General features: G+C 39.7%; 1 protein-coding gene across 1 annotated transcript; it reads left to right on the forward strand.

Moving 5' to 3' along the window:
* The first annotated feature begins 1960 nt into the window (after positions 1-1960).
* LOC137283964 (uncharacterized) lies at positions 1961-15094 on the forward strand. Its single transcript, XM_067815632.1, has 10 exons — positions 1961-1972; positions 2581-2686; positions 3727-3957; positions 5408-5529; positions 6506-6744; positions 10192-10294; positions 10572-10677; positions 11912-12113; positions 12892-12904; positions 14768-15094. The coding sequence occupies exons 1-10, from the start codon at positions 1961-1963 to the stop codon at positions 15092-15094; spliced, it is 1461 nt and encodes a 486-aa protein (XP_067671733.1).

Consider the following 15094-nt stretch of genomic DNA (forward strand, 5'->3'; position numbering starts at 1 on the left):
TGTTGTGTGGAATGCTTCTGTGTAAATGCATACCCTGGAACGAAGACAACTTATCATATGCAAGTCTTGCATGACACAGTAATGGGAAAAGCATATGACAAACAAGACAAAAACGTTTTCTCGTGGTTTTGAAGAAATACGGCTTTCACAAGCTCCGTAAAATGAAATTTAGACGTTACTGCTTACGCAACCTTTGAATAAATTTACATGTATTATTTACGACAGAGTTGTATTGTCACATGGAACGATGACATTAATATGTAGGAAAGGAATGTATTCTTAAAATACTGGAATAAAAGCAGATAAAAGAATATGATAGGGCGGAACCAGTGAATGATTCAACATCATTTCTGTCTCTCAGCAATGCGAAGACAGTGTATTTAATCGTTATGTCTCTAGACATATCTTGTTTACCGTACTTCACAATATACATGACAGTGGTTTATAAACAACTGAGCTTGGATCTGACAAGTATCTCACCATCCACCCCAAGCCTTAACCCAGCTTTCCAGTTTGTACCTGTTTATCTAAAGAAAAAACCCAAAAGGTCATAATAGCCGTGCAATATTTGAATTTCTTTCTTTCTTGTGCTGTGTATCGTTACGGTTAAAATTTGCCATGAGAAAAGGTGTAAGAAATCCTCTCAGAACCGGGAAATTATATAACACTGAGAAGTTTGAAATTTTCAATATATTTGTATTCAGCAAAACCAAAGGCAAGATACAAAGCAAAGTAGAGAAATTCACAATAGAGGTCCCTTGTACAATACAACTGAAACATTTCTAAAGTAATGGGTCACAAATATATTGTCAACTCACCGAAGTCTTGGTGGGAGAGTGGTAAAGGGTTATGCAGAATGTAACACAACGATCGGTCAGGCAGCGGTTATGTTGATCAAGCTTTGACGGAGATTGGCAGATAACTCCCGTTAATCTGTATTCGAATCGACATTACGACAACCAGCTGGTTGTCGTGTGTGTGTGTGTGTGTGTGTGTGCGTGCGTGCGTACGTGCGTGCGCGTGCGCGTGTGTGTGCGTTTATTTATTTATGAGTTTGTAAGATTTTCTGCTTCACTGATTGCCCACATGGGTACATTGTGAGAAGCCCATATCTCGTGATCCCCGCAGTGATATTGATGGAATGTTGCAAGAAGGGGCGTAAATCTAAACACACTCATTCATGTCGTTATGAGATACGTCAGCTGCACATTAAAATCAAGAACTCAGCATAATGTATGATTACTTCCTTCCAGACTGATGAAAAAACATTTGGCCATCGTACTGTTGTTTGGACATCTCTCAGTGACCGTTTATGGACATTTGTCAAGCAGGATCTACGTAGAAGTTCCCTCATGCTTTGACCCATCTACAACAACAGGCGTTGGCACGACATCATCAATACACGGAAGTAACGTACAGTGTGGGGTGGAGTGTTCTTTACATCCGTTATGCACATCCTTCAGTCGAAAGACTGAAATAGATCAAACCACATGCTATTTGAACCACGTTGCTGTGACTGAAGAACAATGCGTGAACGACTATACACATTTCAGCTTACTTGATGTAAATATAAATTGTATTATTTTGTTACTGAGATGACATGTTACTTAATAATGAAACTTACCACATCCGTTATTGGAAACCCAAAGAAAATTATATCACAGAAAATATAACATTATATAATAATAATATAAATATAATTTTATATAAATTATAACATAGATTTATGACAGGTGGTTCTGGCACAATTTGTAAAGGGAAAATTTTGTTGATAGCCCAGCAGTTTTAATTCATAAACATTAAGTGATGAGAAGCCCTAATACCAGTAAGCTTTGGTAGCATTACCCTTTTCATAAGGCCATGATGACGAATAACGTTACGATGTCCTAACGCCACGAACGCTTGGTGGATCGTGACCCAGTCTCAGAGGATGTCTCCTCAGACGTGATTAACGTTCTAAATGTCAAAGCCGGTATATCATTGCATTCCATCCTATGTCCAGTCACAGGCAAACTGTAGCGCAAATGAGGTCGCGCAGCACAGAGTATAGGAATGAGGAAAGCAAGTGAGGAAATGGGAGTGTACCTTTACTGGTGGCGATATTTATTTTGACATGAAACATATTTTGCAATCCGAACCGACGGACGTATGCTGCCAACCTTTGCTTGCTTCGCTTGCATATTAGAAGACTGCTCATTTTCTCTATGCTGCGAAGCCCATTTGACTACAGTTTGCCTGTGGTCCACTGCGCTCTGTAAGTAATCGAGTCTGGACCATCAGTCCAGTAATCGATCTACGCAATTAGGACACGATGCTGGTTGTTCGGTTTCTTGTTCAGCAATACCACAACTATATATAACGGCGGTGTATAAATAATCGAGTCTGGACCAGACAATCCAGTAATCAAGAGCATCAATCGTTGACATATGTCAACCAAGCCAGCAAGCCTGACCACCCGATCCCGTTAGTCACATTTTACTACAACCACTGGTTGCTTAAGATCAATTCTAACCCGGACCTACAGGGGTGTTATTTTCACGACGTATAGCAGAGTTACTTTGTTGTGTATGCTGTTAACAGGGCAACTACTCGCAGTGTAATGGTCATGGAGATTTTAACACCAGCACCAGCCGATGTCGCTGTCGCCATGGTTACATCGGGGACGCCTGTGACGAACTTGCTGAAGGTACAGTTTACGCAAATTTCTTTCTTTCTGTATTTCCAAAGGGGCAAAAGGATCTCACAAGTGCCTTTGATGTGCAGCAATGCACACATCGGCAAGGTGTCATTTGTACTAAAGAATGTTGGTATATCAGTTACTCATATAAAACCGATAGGAAGGGATTTTGTTGAATATACAGCTAAAGAATGACCTTGGTTTTACAAATGGTTTTCAAGTACAGCAAAACCTCGGCGGTGCTCACCAACTAACAGTTTTCACGTTTAAATGAGCGTAACAAAATAAAGACAAAAATAATAAATAAGTAGTCATGATCTAAGTAGTCATGATCTACAGTTGTTGGCCATAAGTGAGTCTGGCCAGGTTCGAGTCCTCACACGGGTACAATGTGTGAAACCTGTATCTGGTCTCCCCAGACGTGATATTACTGAAGCATTGCTAAAAGCGGGATAATGACATACTCACTCACTCACTCACTCACCCTCATCATTATTGAAATCCCATTCCCACTCTTGCAAGAATTAATTTCATAAATTTAGTTTCGGTCGAATTGCTTTCAGTATCTACCTACCAACTGGGAAATCATCTGCGCCACATACACACAATTTCCATTCGATTCAGATAACTTTTATGAAACCTGCAATTATTTAAACAACATATATTAGACATATCATTCAGGATTAACATGGCTGTCTATAGGATAGATTAAAACATTGTACTTGTATTTGCTGCTTAATCAGGTGCCATTCAATAACTAATAAAAGGAAATTTATGTACACGTAGATTATGATGAGTTCCAAGAAGACTGCAAAATATCACAATACAAATACTTCTGCTGAAGTTATGAAAATTATTCATGCCAAAAGTGTATTAACATGCGCTTAGAGAAAATTCAGTAATGATGACTCACGTATGACCAACTGCCGTGTCACTACTGTTGTGGCAGACCAGTTATTGACTAGTCGGCAGTTTTACATGGAGATCCCGCAACATATTCTGTAATATTTTGAGCCAATCTTCTTTATGACTAAAACATTTTTTTCCAGATTGCAGTGAAGCATTCTCTGTTGGACAATATAGAGATGAAATAGGGGTCTTCTACGTCCAGCCTTCACCGCTAATCCATCCTTTCACTGCGCTCTGTTCCATGAAATGGCTGGGGAGAACTTACGTCATGTTCAATGCAAATTACTTCCCCTTTGTAGACTTCAACCGAAACTGGTACGACTATAAGCATGGATTTGGTGACCTCAGACAAGCATCAACAGCCCAGAATGGTAACTGGATGTCATATATATTTGTTACTTTTGAAAACTGAAGTCAAAACGGTATAATGGTCTACAAATATAAAAAAATGATGAATGCAGAAGAGCGGGTTCAGGTTCCTGTCAGGCTGGTTACCCTCAACATCTGTTCAGAGCTCTAGTCCTCTGTACACGCAGACCTAGCATGAGCAGGCTGATACTTCCCAGGAGGCACTGCCTAAGAAGATGTTGGAGAATATGTAACTTCTCCAATCCTGCCCCCTTCTGCATAACTGGGAGTTGAAAAATAGTTCTGCTAACGGAAGAGATCCCGGACACATGGCAGCGTCAAGAGATCAGGGCCTCCTTTCACAAAGCACTAAGGTGATCGTAAGTCACTGAGGTAACCTTAGTGCAATGTGAAAGACTGGGAGTTAAGGTAGCTTCGTGAAAGGAAGGCCTTGGCAACAATTGGAATCCTGACTCGGTATGCAAGGGCTCTTGCCTTGTTTTGCCAATTACATTCTTGTCAAAAGGGACAGAAAATCCAACTATATGATATGCGTTGTATCAAAATGGTCCTGCTTAGGTTTTCTGGCATGAACATGTCTGATTCTGTATATAGGCCTCTTTAATAAAATTTACTTCTGTAGTTATTTTCACCGTCCAACAGTACAGAAGTATGAACAAAACCAACATTACCATTACAATCGTGTACAACATCCTTGGCTCTTATTAGATAACTGCATTCTGTCGTGTTGTCACAATGATCATTGACATGTTTTACAAGACTATGAACAGACAAACAAAAATGTCCAAAGGTGCTCCCAGAGATTCTGTCATGAAGACCTTTCGCAAGTCATATAGTACTTGGCACGCTATAATGACAGCATCTGATACTGGATGCTGACATATTTTATGAGCCCCCTATATTCATGACAACGTATACAAGGATGACCAGTACTAGACCAAATGTCATCAGCTATAAATTCTAAAATGGATACAGTAAAATGACTTAACATTACGTGAATATCAGAGGTATAATAGTTTCCATACAGTTTGCCAGCACAGTGTGGTCAGATACTTAACGTATGAAAACATCTCTACTGTGTTCTGAGTGAGTGAGTCTAGGTTTACGCCGCTTTGAGCAATACTCCTGCAACACCACGGTGGTGAACATCAGATTGGGGCTTCACATATTTGCCAATGTGTGGAATCGAACCCGGGACTTCTGCGTGACGAGTGAACGCTTTGACCACCAGGCTACCACACCGACCGTCTTCTGAGTAAGTGTTCGAAGAAATTAAGACGTTTAAAAACCATCGCACAATATGAAGAGGCCATATTTGTTGGTGAGCCGAGGTGCAAGATTATTGTATGTCAGCTGTAAATGCAGTCTTTACTTACAGATGAAATACATAGTGTTATACTGAAGTGTCATTTGTTAGATTGGTAACAGGAATGTAATATTTTTTGATTGCAGGAAATTTCTGGATAGGAAACGAGTTGCTGCATTATGTTACAAACAACCGACGCCATACTTTGATCGTTGACGCCAGGTTCCCAGAAGGAATGTATCTACAGTATCAATATTATGGATTTGTGGTATGTAAATAAAGTAAAGAATTAAACATAACGTAAACGGTAATTTCGCTTCAGAAATCGTGGGAGGAGGCGAGCTGGATGAAACGGGTACTCGAGCTTACGAGGTTGCTTGAGTGAACACTATCGTACCCCTAAAGGGTAGGACATTGATGATTATAGATCAGGACTATACGGTCCATACGAGTTCCAGATCTTATTATAGCCAATTACGACACTCATTCATAACGAAAGAGTTACCTGGTGCAGATAAACATTGATTACGACTCGACTGATCGAAGAAAGATGCCCTGGGGTCTGAAATGCTGTAGGCAACTCACAAAGACTTAACATGTGAGTGGCGTTCTCTACAGGAAAAGACTTGCTGACTTTCATGCCAACACCCGGTGTTTACTCTTGTTTCTTACTGATCCCCTCATACACGCCTAAGGCGTTTAGTCGTGGGAGTCTTCGCCTCCCTATCCCAACCCCCTCGAACTGACGCTGCTTGCTATTAGAATTCTGGGTACCGTTGTACAAAAAGTTCTTAGCGCTAAGGTGACCGTACCACCCATACCTTAACCTAGACTTAAGGTAGTCTTACCGCTAAGGTGACCGCTCCACCCATACCTTAACGGAGACTTAAGGTAGTCTTAGCGCTAAGGTGACCGCTCCACCCATACCTTAACGTAGACTTAAGGTAGTCTTAGCGCTAAGGTGACCGCTCCACCCATTACTTAACGTAGACTTAAGGTAGTCTTAGCGCTCAGCTTGTTTTGTATGACGGCAAGCTGTGTCATATGAAGATCACAATGAAGAATATGCTATGCAGTGTCAGTTCACATGTCGAGCTGATAGTGTCTTTGCAAAACACCAACAGAACTGGTTGTTTTATGTTCAGCATATGATGGTCATGTATTTGGTATACGAATATGATATCTAGCTGGTTTGAAATTAATGAGATGTTTACAAAACAAATTGAATTAATCGTTATGTACAGGTCAAAAGTGAAGAGGAAGGGTATGCATTCACTTTTGAATTTGGAGGACCGCAGCCGGAATACGCTCTTGGCGATGGACTGACGCTGGCTAATGGAACCAAGTTTTCCACCTACGACGTTGACAACGACCTCAGCGGTGACAACTGCGCTGACATCCACCAGTCAGGGTGGTGGTTCACAACCTGCGGTGGCTACAATCCGACTGGGAAACCACAACCATCATCTGATAGCTACATGTCGTTTGATCCGCTTGCTCTCTCGTGGCCAATACCTGGAAACAATTCACCTGACGCTTTAGAAATGTTTCTCACTTACGGCCTGACGGAAGACTTAGGCAGTGAATGATTTGGTGTGTACATAATTATTTTTGTTAAACATGCCAGCATAATTAAAACGTCACGCTGTAAGTGGTGCACTCTACAAACTGCAACAATATCTCGGTGCTTTACAGCTAAGGGATATATTTCGTATATGGGATACGAACATATCATCAGCGGATCCTGATAGAGTTAAGACATGTAACTCTGCACAGCCGATCTCAATACCGTCGATCGCTGGCTCTCCATGATATCCATTGCTGCATATGAGACTAAATAAATGCGATCATTATTGAGTTGTGTTTTTATATGTATATTTTTCTTCAAGCACATTTAGGTAGGTATTTCGGACATTTGTCATGAGATATTTTCTCACTCTTTCACTACAAGAGAGCGATCGCCATGTGAACTTCCAGTTATTTAAACACTCAATGCATTGTTCATTGAGTAGCTTTGCCGCAGTGGTATTATCTCTAGCATCTTCCATCAAGGGAACAACAACCAATCAAGAGATAGATTAATGTTTTGCACATCATTGTAAAATAATGTTCAACACCCCCACACGTGACATGATCATGGTTAGTAATACCAACAATCAGCGATGACAAGTATACGGCGTTTGAAGGAATATATCCTATTACGCAAAATGTGCTACGTTTAGAAAAGGAAATGCTAAACAGATTTTGGGTTCTCCAGTCCCATAATTCTGAGCTATTTTTAAATTTTTTTTAGCCCAACTTACACTAAAACTGTTTGAGCAGGTCATCAATTATATATATTACATATATTTTTCTCTTGCTGACTCACATTATTTACATTTAGATATTGAGATATATTCCACCTAGAAGACGCCTGGCCGAAGGTGGCCAGTCGATAAGACCCCTTAAAAGCGAATGACACACTATATGGTTCATTTGATAATGTAAGAAGAGATATAATGGAAGCTGTCTAAACCGGCACTCATTGGGACTGAATAAATATCCAGTTTAGAAAATTTGCCGGATTGTAGAGCTGATGATAAATGTTCAAGTCACGGGTGGGACTGAGATTTCTTGCCGGTGTTGACAACTTGCCGGTTTGGGCAGATGCTGTTTTTGACAGCTTCCACTGCATATATATATATATATATATATATATATATATATATCAATGAACACCTGTGTCGAATCATATGGATCGGGAAGTGGCCTTCGAATTCTCGGCAAAGAATCACTGAGGAAAACAGGGCAGCACTGGGGATACCGAAGGGATGGCAAAGTTTGCTTCCAGAAGTGCTCATGCTGTTTATATACTGTCAAAAAAACCATCATCTCTACTTTATACGAAGTAACAAACTCATTGCTTAAACTAGCATCATTAAAAACACGTGAGTTAAGCCTCATGCATTTAGTGATATGTAACATCACTCTTGTAGCGGACATGTACGGTAATTTAAACAGTGTGCGAAATATCTGCCTGGCCGACCACCCGAGACGGCTAATTTTCAACACGGACTGCCAGTTTCTACCCTTCGGGTTAAAATTTAGTCATGCATATGAAGATATTAATCATATTTCAGAATAATAATCTCGTAAAAATAGAGTAAATATGTAAATTAGAGTTTTTGTTTGTGGCAGGGCTGGCCGGCCCTGTGGTCTGGCTGAACGTTATGAGAACTTTCATAACAAGCCTTAAGGTATCGATGTGATGCTACATTCCTATATCAGTTCAGGTACAGACCAGACATGTTGCGATATCACATACTTAACCAAGTTAAAGAAAGTTGTCGCGATATCAGTTGTAAACTGCATGATCATGTTCTTACTAGTAAAATAGAAAAAAAACCCAACATGTTATTGTAATATAAAAACCAGCTTCCTTTACGATTTTTAAAAAAAATTCAAACAACGTGAAATATAACATCAGTTAATTAATTCATTAAAATCGTTTCATTGTTTCAAGTAAACGAAAACACTTTAAAATTAACCGAGCTGTGTTCTTCAAGTGCTCGGTAGTTTATGAAGTTAAATATGTAGATCAAACATTTAAGCGAGGAATTTCTATTGCCAGGGGAAGGAACAAGATCCCATCAGCAAGTTCGTGACCATAACAGTGGGTAGGTCTTGTGTAAACAACATAACTAATTGCAAGTCACATATCACCTTAACTATGTTTCCGTCCAAAATATTAGATTAAAATTGGTTATGTTTATAACACAAGGTCTCAATTGATTTCCTTTAAGTGTTGAGTCTTACGCAAACAGATGATAAGGTTGTGTAGGTAATTACAGATATGGGTGTTGCTTTGAGGAGAATTCAAGGTTTTGCAATATCATTGACAAGGAACATTACCTATGGTTACACTTCAACGCAGTCCTCGAGACCGTTCTCTCATACCTTGTGGAGTGGCGTTGTAATATTTGACAGTCTCGTCAACGCTGTCAAGGTAGGTAGGGGACATAACCCGGAGGTGATGTTTAACATTCTATTCATGGTAGTGTATTGATAATTCTACCCTATCAATTTGAACTTGAACCCTGGTGAGTCTTCATTATTCTTACATGTCTCTTTGACCCGTTACATTTCGTTCCCGTAACCCATGCTTTCCGGAAGAGACGACTAGCGGGATCGAATGGTACGGCTAACCGGCTTGGTCGCATCGTAGACTGATCAGGGTTTTGCGCAATAGATGCAAACCTTTGCTATTTAGATAATATTCAGTGATTTCTGAGCTTATTTTAATAACGGTAGCAACACTTACGGTCATGCTGTTAATCACAGCATTGTTACAGCCATAAATCTGCAATATTGCCGAGTGCGGCATTAAACAACCAACAATCATCAACTATCACCATTCTCATGCTTGTCCGTTTGATGGAGTGGTAAACGTCATGACCCTGCAACTCTGTGGGATTGTTGTTAAAACAAGCCGGCACGTCGTGTGGTACCAGACAATACTGTCAAAGTGCCTCATACACTCACTCACCCAAAAGGTTTAGCTGCTTATGTGTTGCACGGGCGAATTTAATGGCCTATTCGCAAGTTAACTCTTAATAATGAAACTTACTAATGAAACGAATAATGCACAAAATTATATATTCATAACGTGATCAATACATTTAGGAGACGTCTCTGTTTGTCAAGTTGATTTTATACTACAGGTGACGTAAAGACGTTCTGTAAAGGAATTCATGATGAATGTACCGTCCTCAATCACCTTCTTTTGCTTAATGGCCTCCTTTACTTTTGGACACCTTCCAAGCAGTCTGTACAGCCGAGTGGTTACCTGTTTCGATCCACTCAGCGTTAACGGTACAGGGGTTGTGGCATCTAGAAGCCGGGTTCACTGCGCTTCATCCTGTTCCTCGACTTTAGATTGCACGTCTTTCAGTTTCAAAGAACAGGGTGATGAAGGGACTTGTTATCTCAACAGCAACGTGGGCTTGAGTGACACAGGATGCGTCAACCAGTATCAGACCTTCATGCTGGACAATGTAGGTTGTCAATTACAGATTTTTCAAACATTTTGTTTGTTGTTTTACGCCAGAAAGCAGCATTAAAGCGACATCAAGGCAGTTTGTAGATGATATAATCTGAGATATATACTACTCAAAGTTAACTAAGGTTCGTCATATCTGGAGGTTAAACATCCATAAGTGTGCAGAAACAAGGCAATATTGCGGTAGGACGTGTTTACACAGGTCCTTGATTCACACATTTACTCTTTCTGGCGAACAGGATGTGTTTCTTCAAATAAATTCTGTTTTGTAGGAAGAAGATCAAGTTTGCAACGGTCACGGTGTGTACCTGATGGACGTGAATAAGTGCCGTTGTTTCGATGGCTACATTGGAGACAGCTGTGACAGACTTATGCAAGGTAGGCACAGACGGGGGTCCTGTCGAGAGGTCCACATTAGGGTGATTGAGTGAGTTTTATGCCGTACTCATCAGGCTTTTTGGCAGCGGTCTGTAAATAATTGTGTCTCGAAGAGGCAACAGCATGAGCACCTGCCTACGCAACTGGGAACCGATGACATATGCCAACCAAGTCAGCAAGCTTGACCATACCATCCCGTCAGTCGCCTGTTCCGGGTTACCGGAGATCAGTTCTAAGCCAGACCTTCACGAGTCTGTGTGAAGTGAACTCAGCATGCTTAATATAATGCATCATCTACTAGCATTAAATCTTTCCTAAGTACCATCACTTTCATGAACTCTTTTTTTCTGAATAATCAGTCTTACATTTTAGACTCAACAATGAATGTTTGAAAATTTAGAGCACGGATGAAATAAGACTTTGCCATTTTAACGGGAAAATTTTCACTACAATTGACCCAGCGGTTAAAATGTTGCCTTGCACGCCAAAAGCATAGGTTCAAGTCCCACATTTGGCACAGAACTGGAGTATTAAGTGAGACGTTAAATAACACATAGAATAAACCCAAAACGTTGGCACAGTGTTTAAGACCATTAAGGTCGACGTGACACAATATAGAGATTTACACGTTCCAAAGGTTAAAAAGTCCCATTGCCTGACGCTCGGGACAAATCAAGTTTCATTTTGGTCAATCAAATAATGATATTTTACTTGTCCGTGGGATACAGGTACACTTTATGGTTTCAGTTTGCAAATATGCTTGGATTTCATATCATATGAGCTCAAAATCTCACAACGATAATAATGTGGAGTTTCCTTTCTTTGCTATTTATCACATCTCAATAAATAGTCCACCAAACATTAACATCCACATGATGATTTAATTTTTTAAATTTACGTCATCATGATAATGTCATAACAATCAGGGAAGTATAAATTACTCAGGACAAGTTACTTTCTTAAAGTCACTTGCCCCGTGGCAAGCAGCTTTAAAAATATTTTGATCGATATGACAAACACATGCACCATGACAGAAAATATAACTGCATGTCAGCTTTTGGAATATTTAAAAGCAAGCTTTGTGTTGAATTGTTAAATGTAAAATATACTAAATATGGACTGATTGCCCTCGCACGCTGAAACCTTGTATTGACCTGTTAATGTATCATTTACTAAACATGGACTACTTGCTATCACCAGCTGTAATAAACTATAGTCCTTCCAATCATTCCAGATTGCTCGGAAGGGTCGGATCATTATCTTGAAGAAGAGGGGATCTTTTTCATCCACCCACGTTTATCGACGTCTGTATTTCGAGTGTACTGTAACATGATTTGGGGAGGGCGGACCTACCTCATGATCATCAGCAGGAACGGCCCATACGTGAACTTTACAAGAAGTTGGCAAGACTATATCGATGGTTTTGGCGTCTCAGAGTACGTTGTGAACAAAAAAGGTAAGCGATTTATTTTCTGAATCAATAAATATAGCATTCATCCTCGAATATATACAGTGCAGTCTGTCTAATCTGGATAAGAAGGGTTAAGTCGGGACCGTATGTTCAGTACGGTATCTACAGCAATCCAATAAAGACAGAGTCCGAGTTAGACAGAGTGCACTGTGGTCCTATAAGCTCTGTAGATGTTAAGGGTCCGTTCAAAACTGATGGTTAGGAGGGGTGATGATGATTTTGGGGCAACGGGGTCACCCATTGTGTGCTGTATACATGTACTTGAGTGGGGGTATAAAAATACTTAAAGATTATGCTAGAAAATCTACTCATAAATTATAAACGGCCCCTAAGGACGGTTATTCAGTGGCCGATACTGGTCAATGGCATTAATGATTACCGAGTGTAAATATTCAAGTTTCCTAATCTGAGATACGGACGTGCCGTGCATTTCACAATGAATAATAATCAACAGTTTGACTATTGCGTCATGCCGGCAATTGCGTCATGCCAGCTCAATGTCAAACGTTTACAAGAGGGGTTTTCTTGCAGCTAATCAGACTGCTTCGCATTACGACAAGTCTGTTTAGCAATTGTTCGTATCAAATCCAACATTGCTACATGATCAGTGGTCCGTTATCATACGAGTCTTTAGTCGATCTATAAACCATCTATGGCGTCATCCCATTTTCATCTGAAGTTTGATGTCTTCTAAATACTTACGATCTCATGCTCTTGAATGGTGTATCTTTTGTATATTTCAGGGGTGTAGAATCTGTAAGCGTCGTATCTGTAGACTAGTGAGAGAAACAACCAGACAAGAGACCCTGACAATCCAACATGTGTATATTTTTCAATATTTGACTTCTGCTTCTCAGCTTGTACGAAATAGTCGTAAATAGAACAACTGAAGTTCCACTGAAAACATACGTGTCTTGCCTTTGGCAATAATATATTGCTTAACCAATATATTGTTGGTGAATGGAGTTTGTAGTTTTTGTCTGAATACAGGGAGTTTCTGGGGTGGCAACGAGATGCTTCATCAACTTACAACCAGCCGAAGACACAGACTATTTGTTGAAGCGCGTTACGAAACCTACAAGCAATACATTTACGAAGGATTCGTCGTACGTATAAAACATGCACCATATAACTATCATACTATTCTGATTCTGTTAGCGATGTTTATTCTAATGTCTTAAAACGATTTCCAAATACAGAGAAAGATAATTGAAACTTTGCGTGATTAATGATGCCCACTTTTACACTTGTGAAACTAAGCGTGACAAAAGCTAAAGCTGGAAGCATAACAGACAACAAACAAGTAAACAGACAAAGAACAAACATCGGGAGTTTTACATTTAACTTTCATTTCCTTATATTCCACCCTCGTGAAACTGGAATATTGCAGGAAATTATGTGTCTTTGTATCCTGTTTGCATGGATACATATTTTCATTGTTCCATAGTTTTCATTGTTCCATAGTTTTCATTGTTCCATAGTTTTTATTGTTACATATGGAAACGCAGATAAGCTCAAGCAAAACCGATGATCTAAGACACCGTTTTTCCATAATGCTTTATTAAAATCTAATCATCATACAGTTAAGTTTCATTTTTTATTTTAACACAGAAGAAATAATGAGTTGAGGCCTTATCATCTTGAACATGGAAGATTTTGAGCAAACTGGTCGAGTATCAAATTGAACAAATTATTTCCAGATGGGAAGATAAGTGGGGTATCATACTAGGTTCAGTCATACGATCTTTGAAACCAAACCATAAATAGATTTAAATACATTCGTTCCATGTTTTGGGAGATCTCGCATTAATTATATGTGCGCAAATACTTCCTGCTAGTCCAGTAGCTATAGCAACACGATCGTGGTCGGGAAATAATAATGTCTTTGTTATGGCCCTTGTCTCGCAAATTCCAGAACCATACACGTAACCGAAGTGGTTAATGCCTGTTACCCAAATTCTTAGATGGATTACTGATATATATTGGAGAAGTAACCTTTCAGCAGTATGCGAAAACAAAAAACTGAAAGAAATGAATATTGGTGGAAGGTGACATGTGTATGCATGTATACAAAACAAAACAACAACAAAAAACAACAAAACAAAACAACTAACAAAAAAACAACAAAAAACAAACAAAAACATAACAAAAAACAAACAAACAAGAACTAAACAAAACCAAAGAGAAAAAAAGAAAGGCAGCCCATGAATAGAACGAATTTTGTTTTTTTGTGAATAAATTGAAGCAAACTTTATTTCATCACAAAATTGTATGTCAGTAACAAAACACGGCATACTGATCATCTTGAAGCATTATTTCTAATTGAAGGTATTTCCGATCGCTAATCATTGTAGCCAGTGCTACCGGTCGTAGAATATTTACCACTTTAGCTAGACCGGCCAGTATGTGTATTGTGCAGATAAATCACAATGAATCAGGAACTTGCTTTCAGGATGAAGGGTACATCGAGGAGGCGCTTTGGATGTCGCAAATACTAATAGTCGATGTTTTGATTATATCGCTCTCAAGTTACCATGCAAGTGTATAGTAAGTGTTGTTGTTGTTGTTTCGATGATGATGATGATGATGATGATGATGATGATGATGATGATGATGCAGGTGCGAGGAGAGGCTGATGGGTATGCATTCTCATTCGACTATGGTTACCCAAATCTAGACGGCGAAGGCATCCACATCCTCGGTGATTATTTAACGCAAGCAAACGGAACCAAGTTCTCCACCTACGATGTCGACAACGACCTCAGCATTGACAACTGTGCAGACATCCACCAATCGGGGTGGTGGTTTACGGCATGCGGAGACTACAACCCTACAGGGCAACCACAACATGGGAAGTTTTTGTCATTCGATCCTATCTCACTATCTTGGCCCGTGAATGGAAACTTCACACCCAGTTACATACATATCTTCCTGCAATATAGATAG

Source organism: Haliotis asinina, chromosome 5 (assembly GCF_037392515.1).
Source record: "Haliotis asinina isolate JCU_RB_2024 chromosome 5, JCU_Hal_asi_v2, whole genome shotgun sequence".
Taxonomy (NCBI): Eukaryota; Metazoa; Mollusca; class Gastropoda; order Lepetellida; family Haliotidae; genus Haliotis; species Haliotis asinina.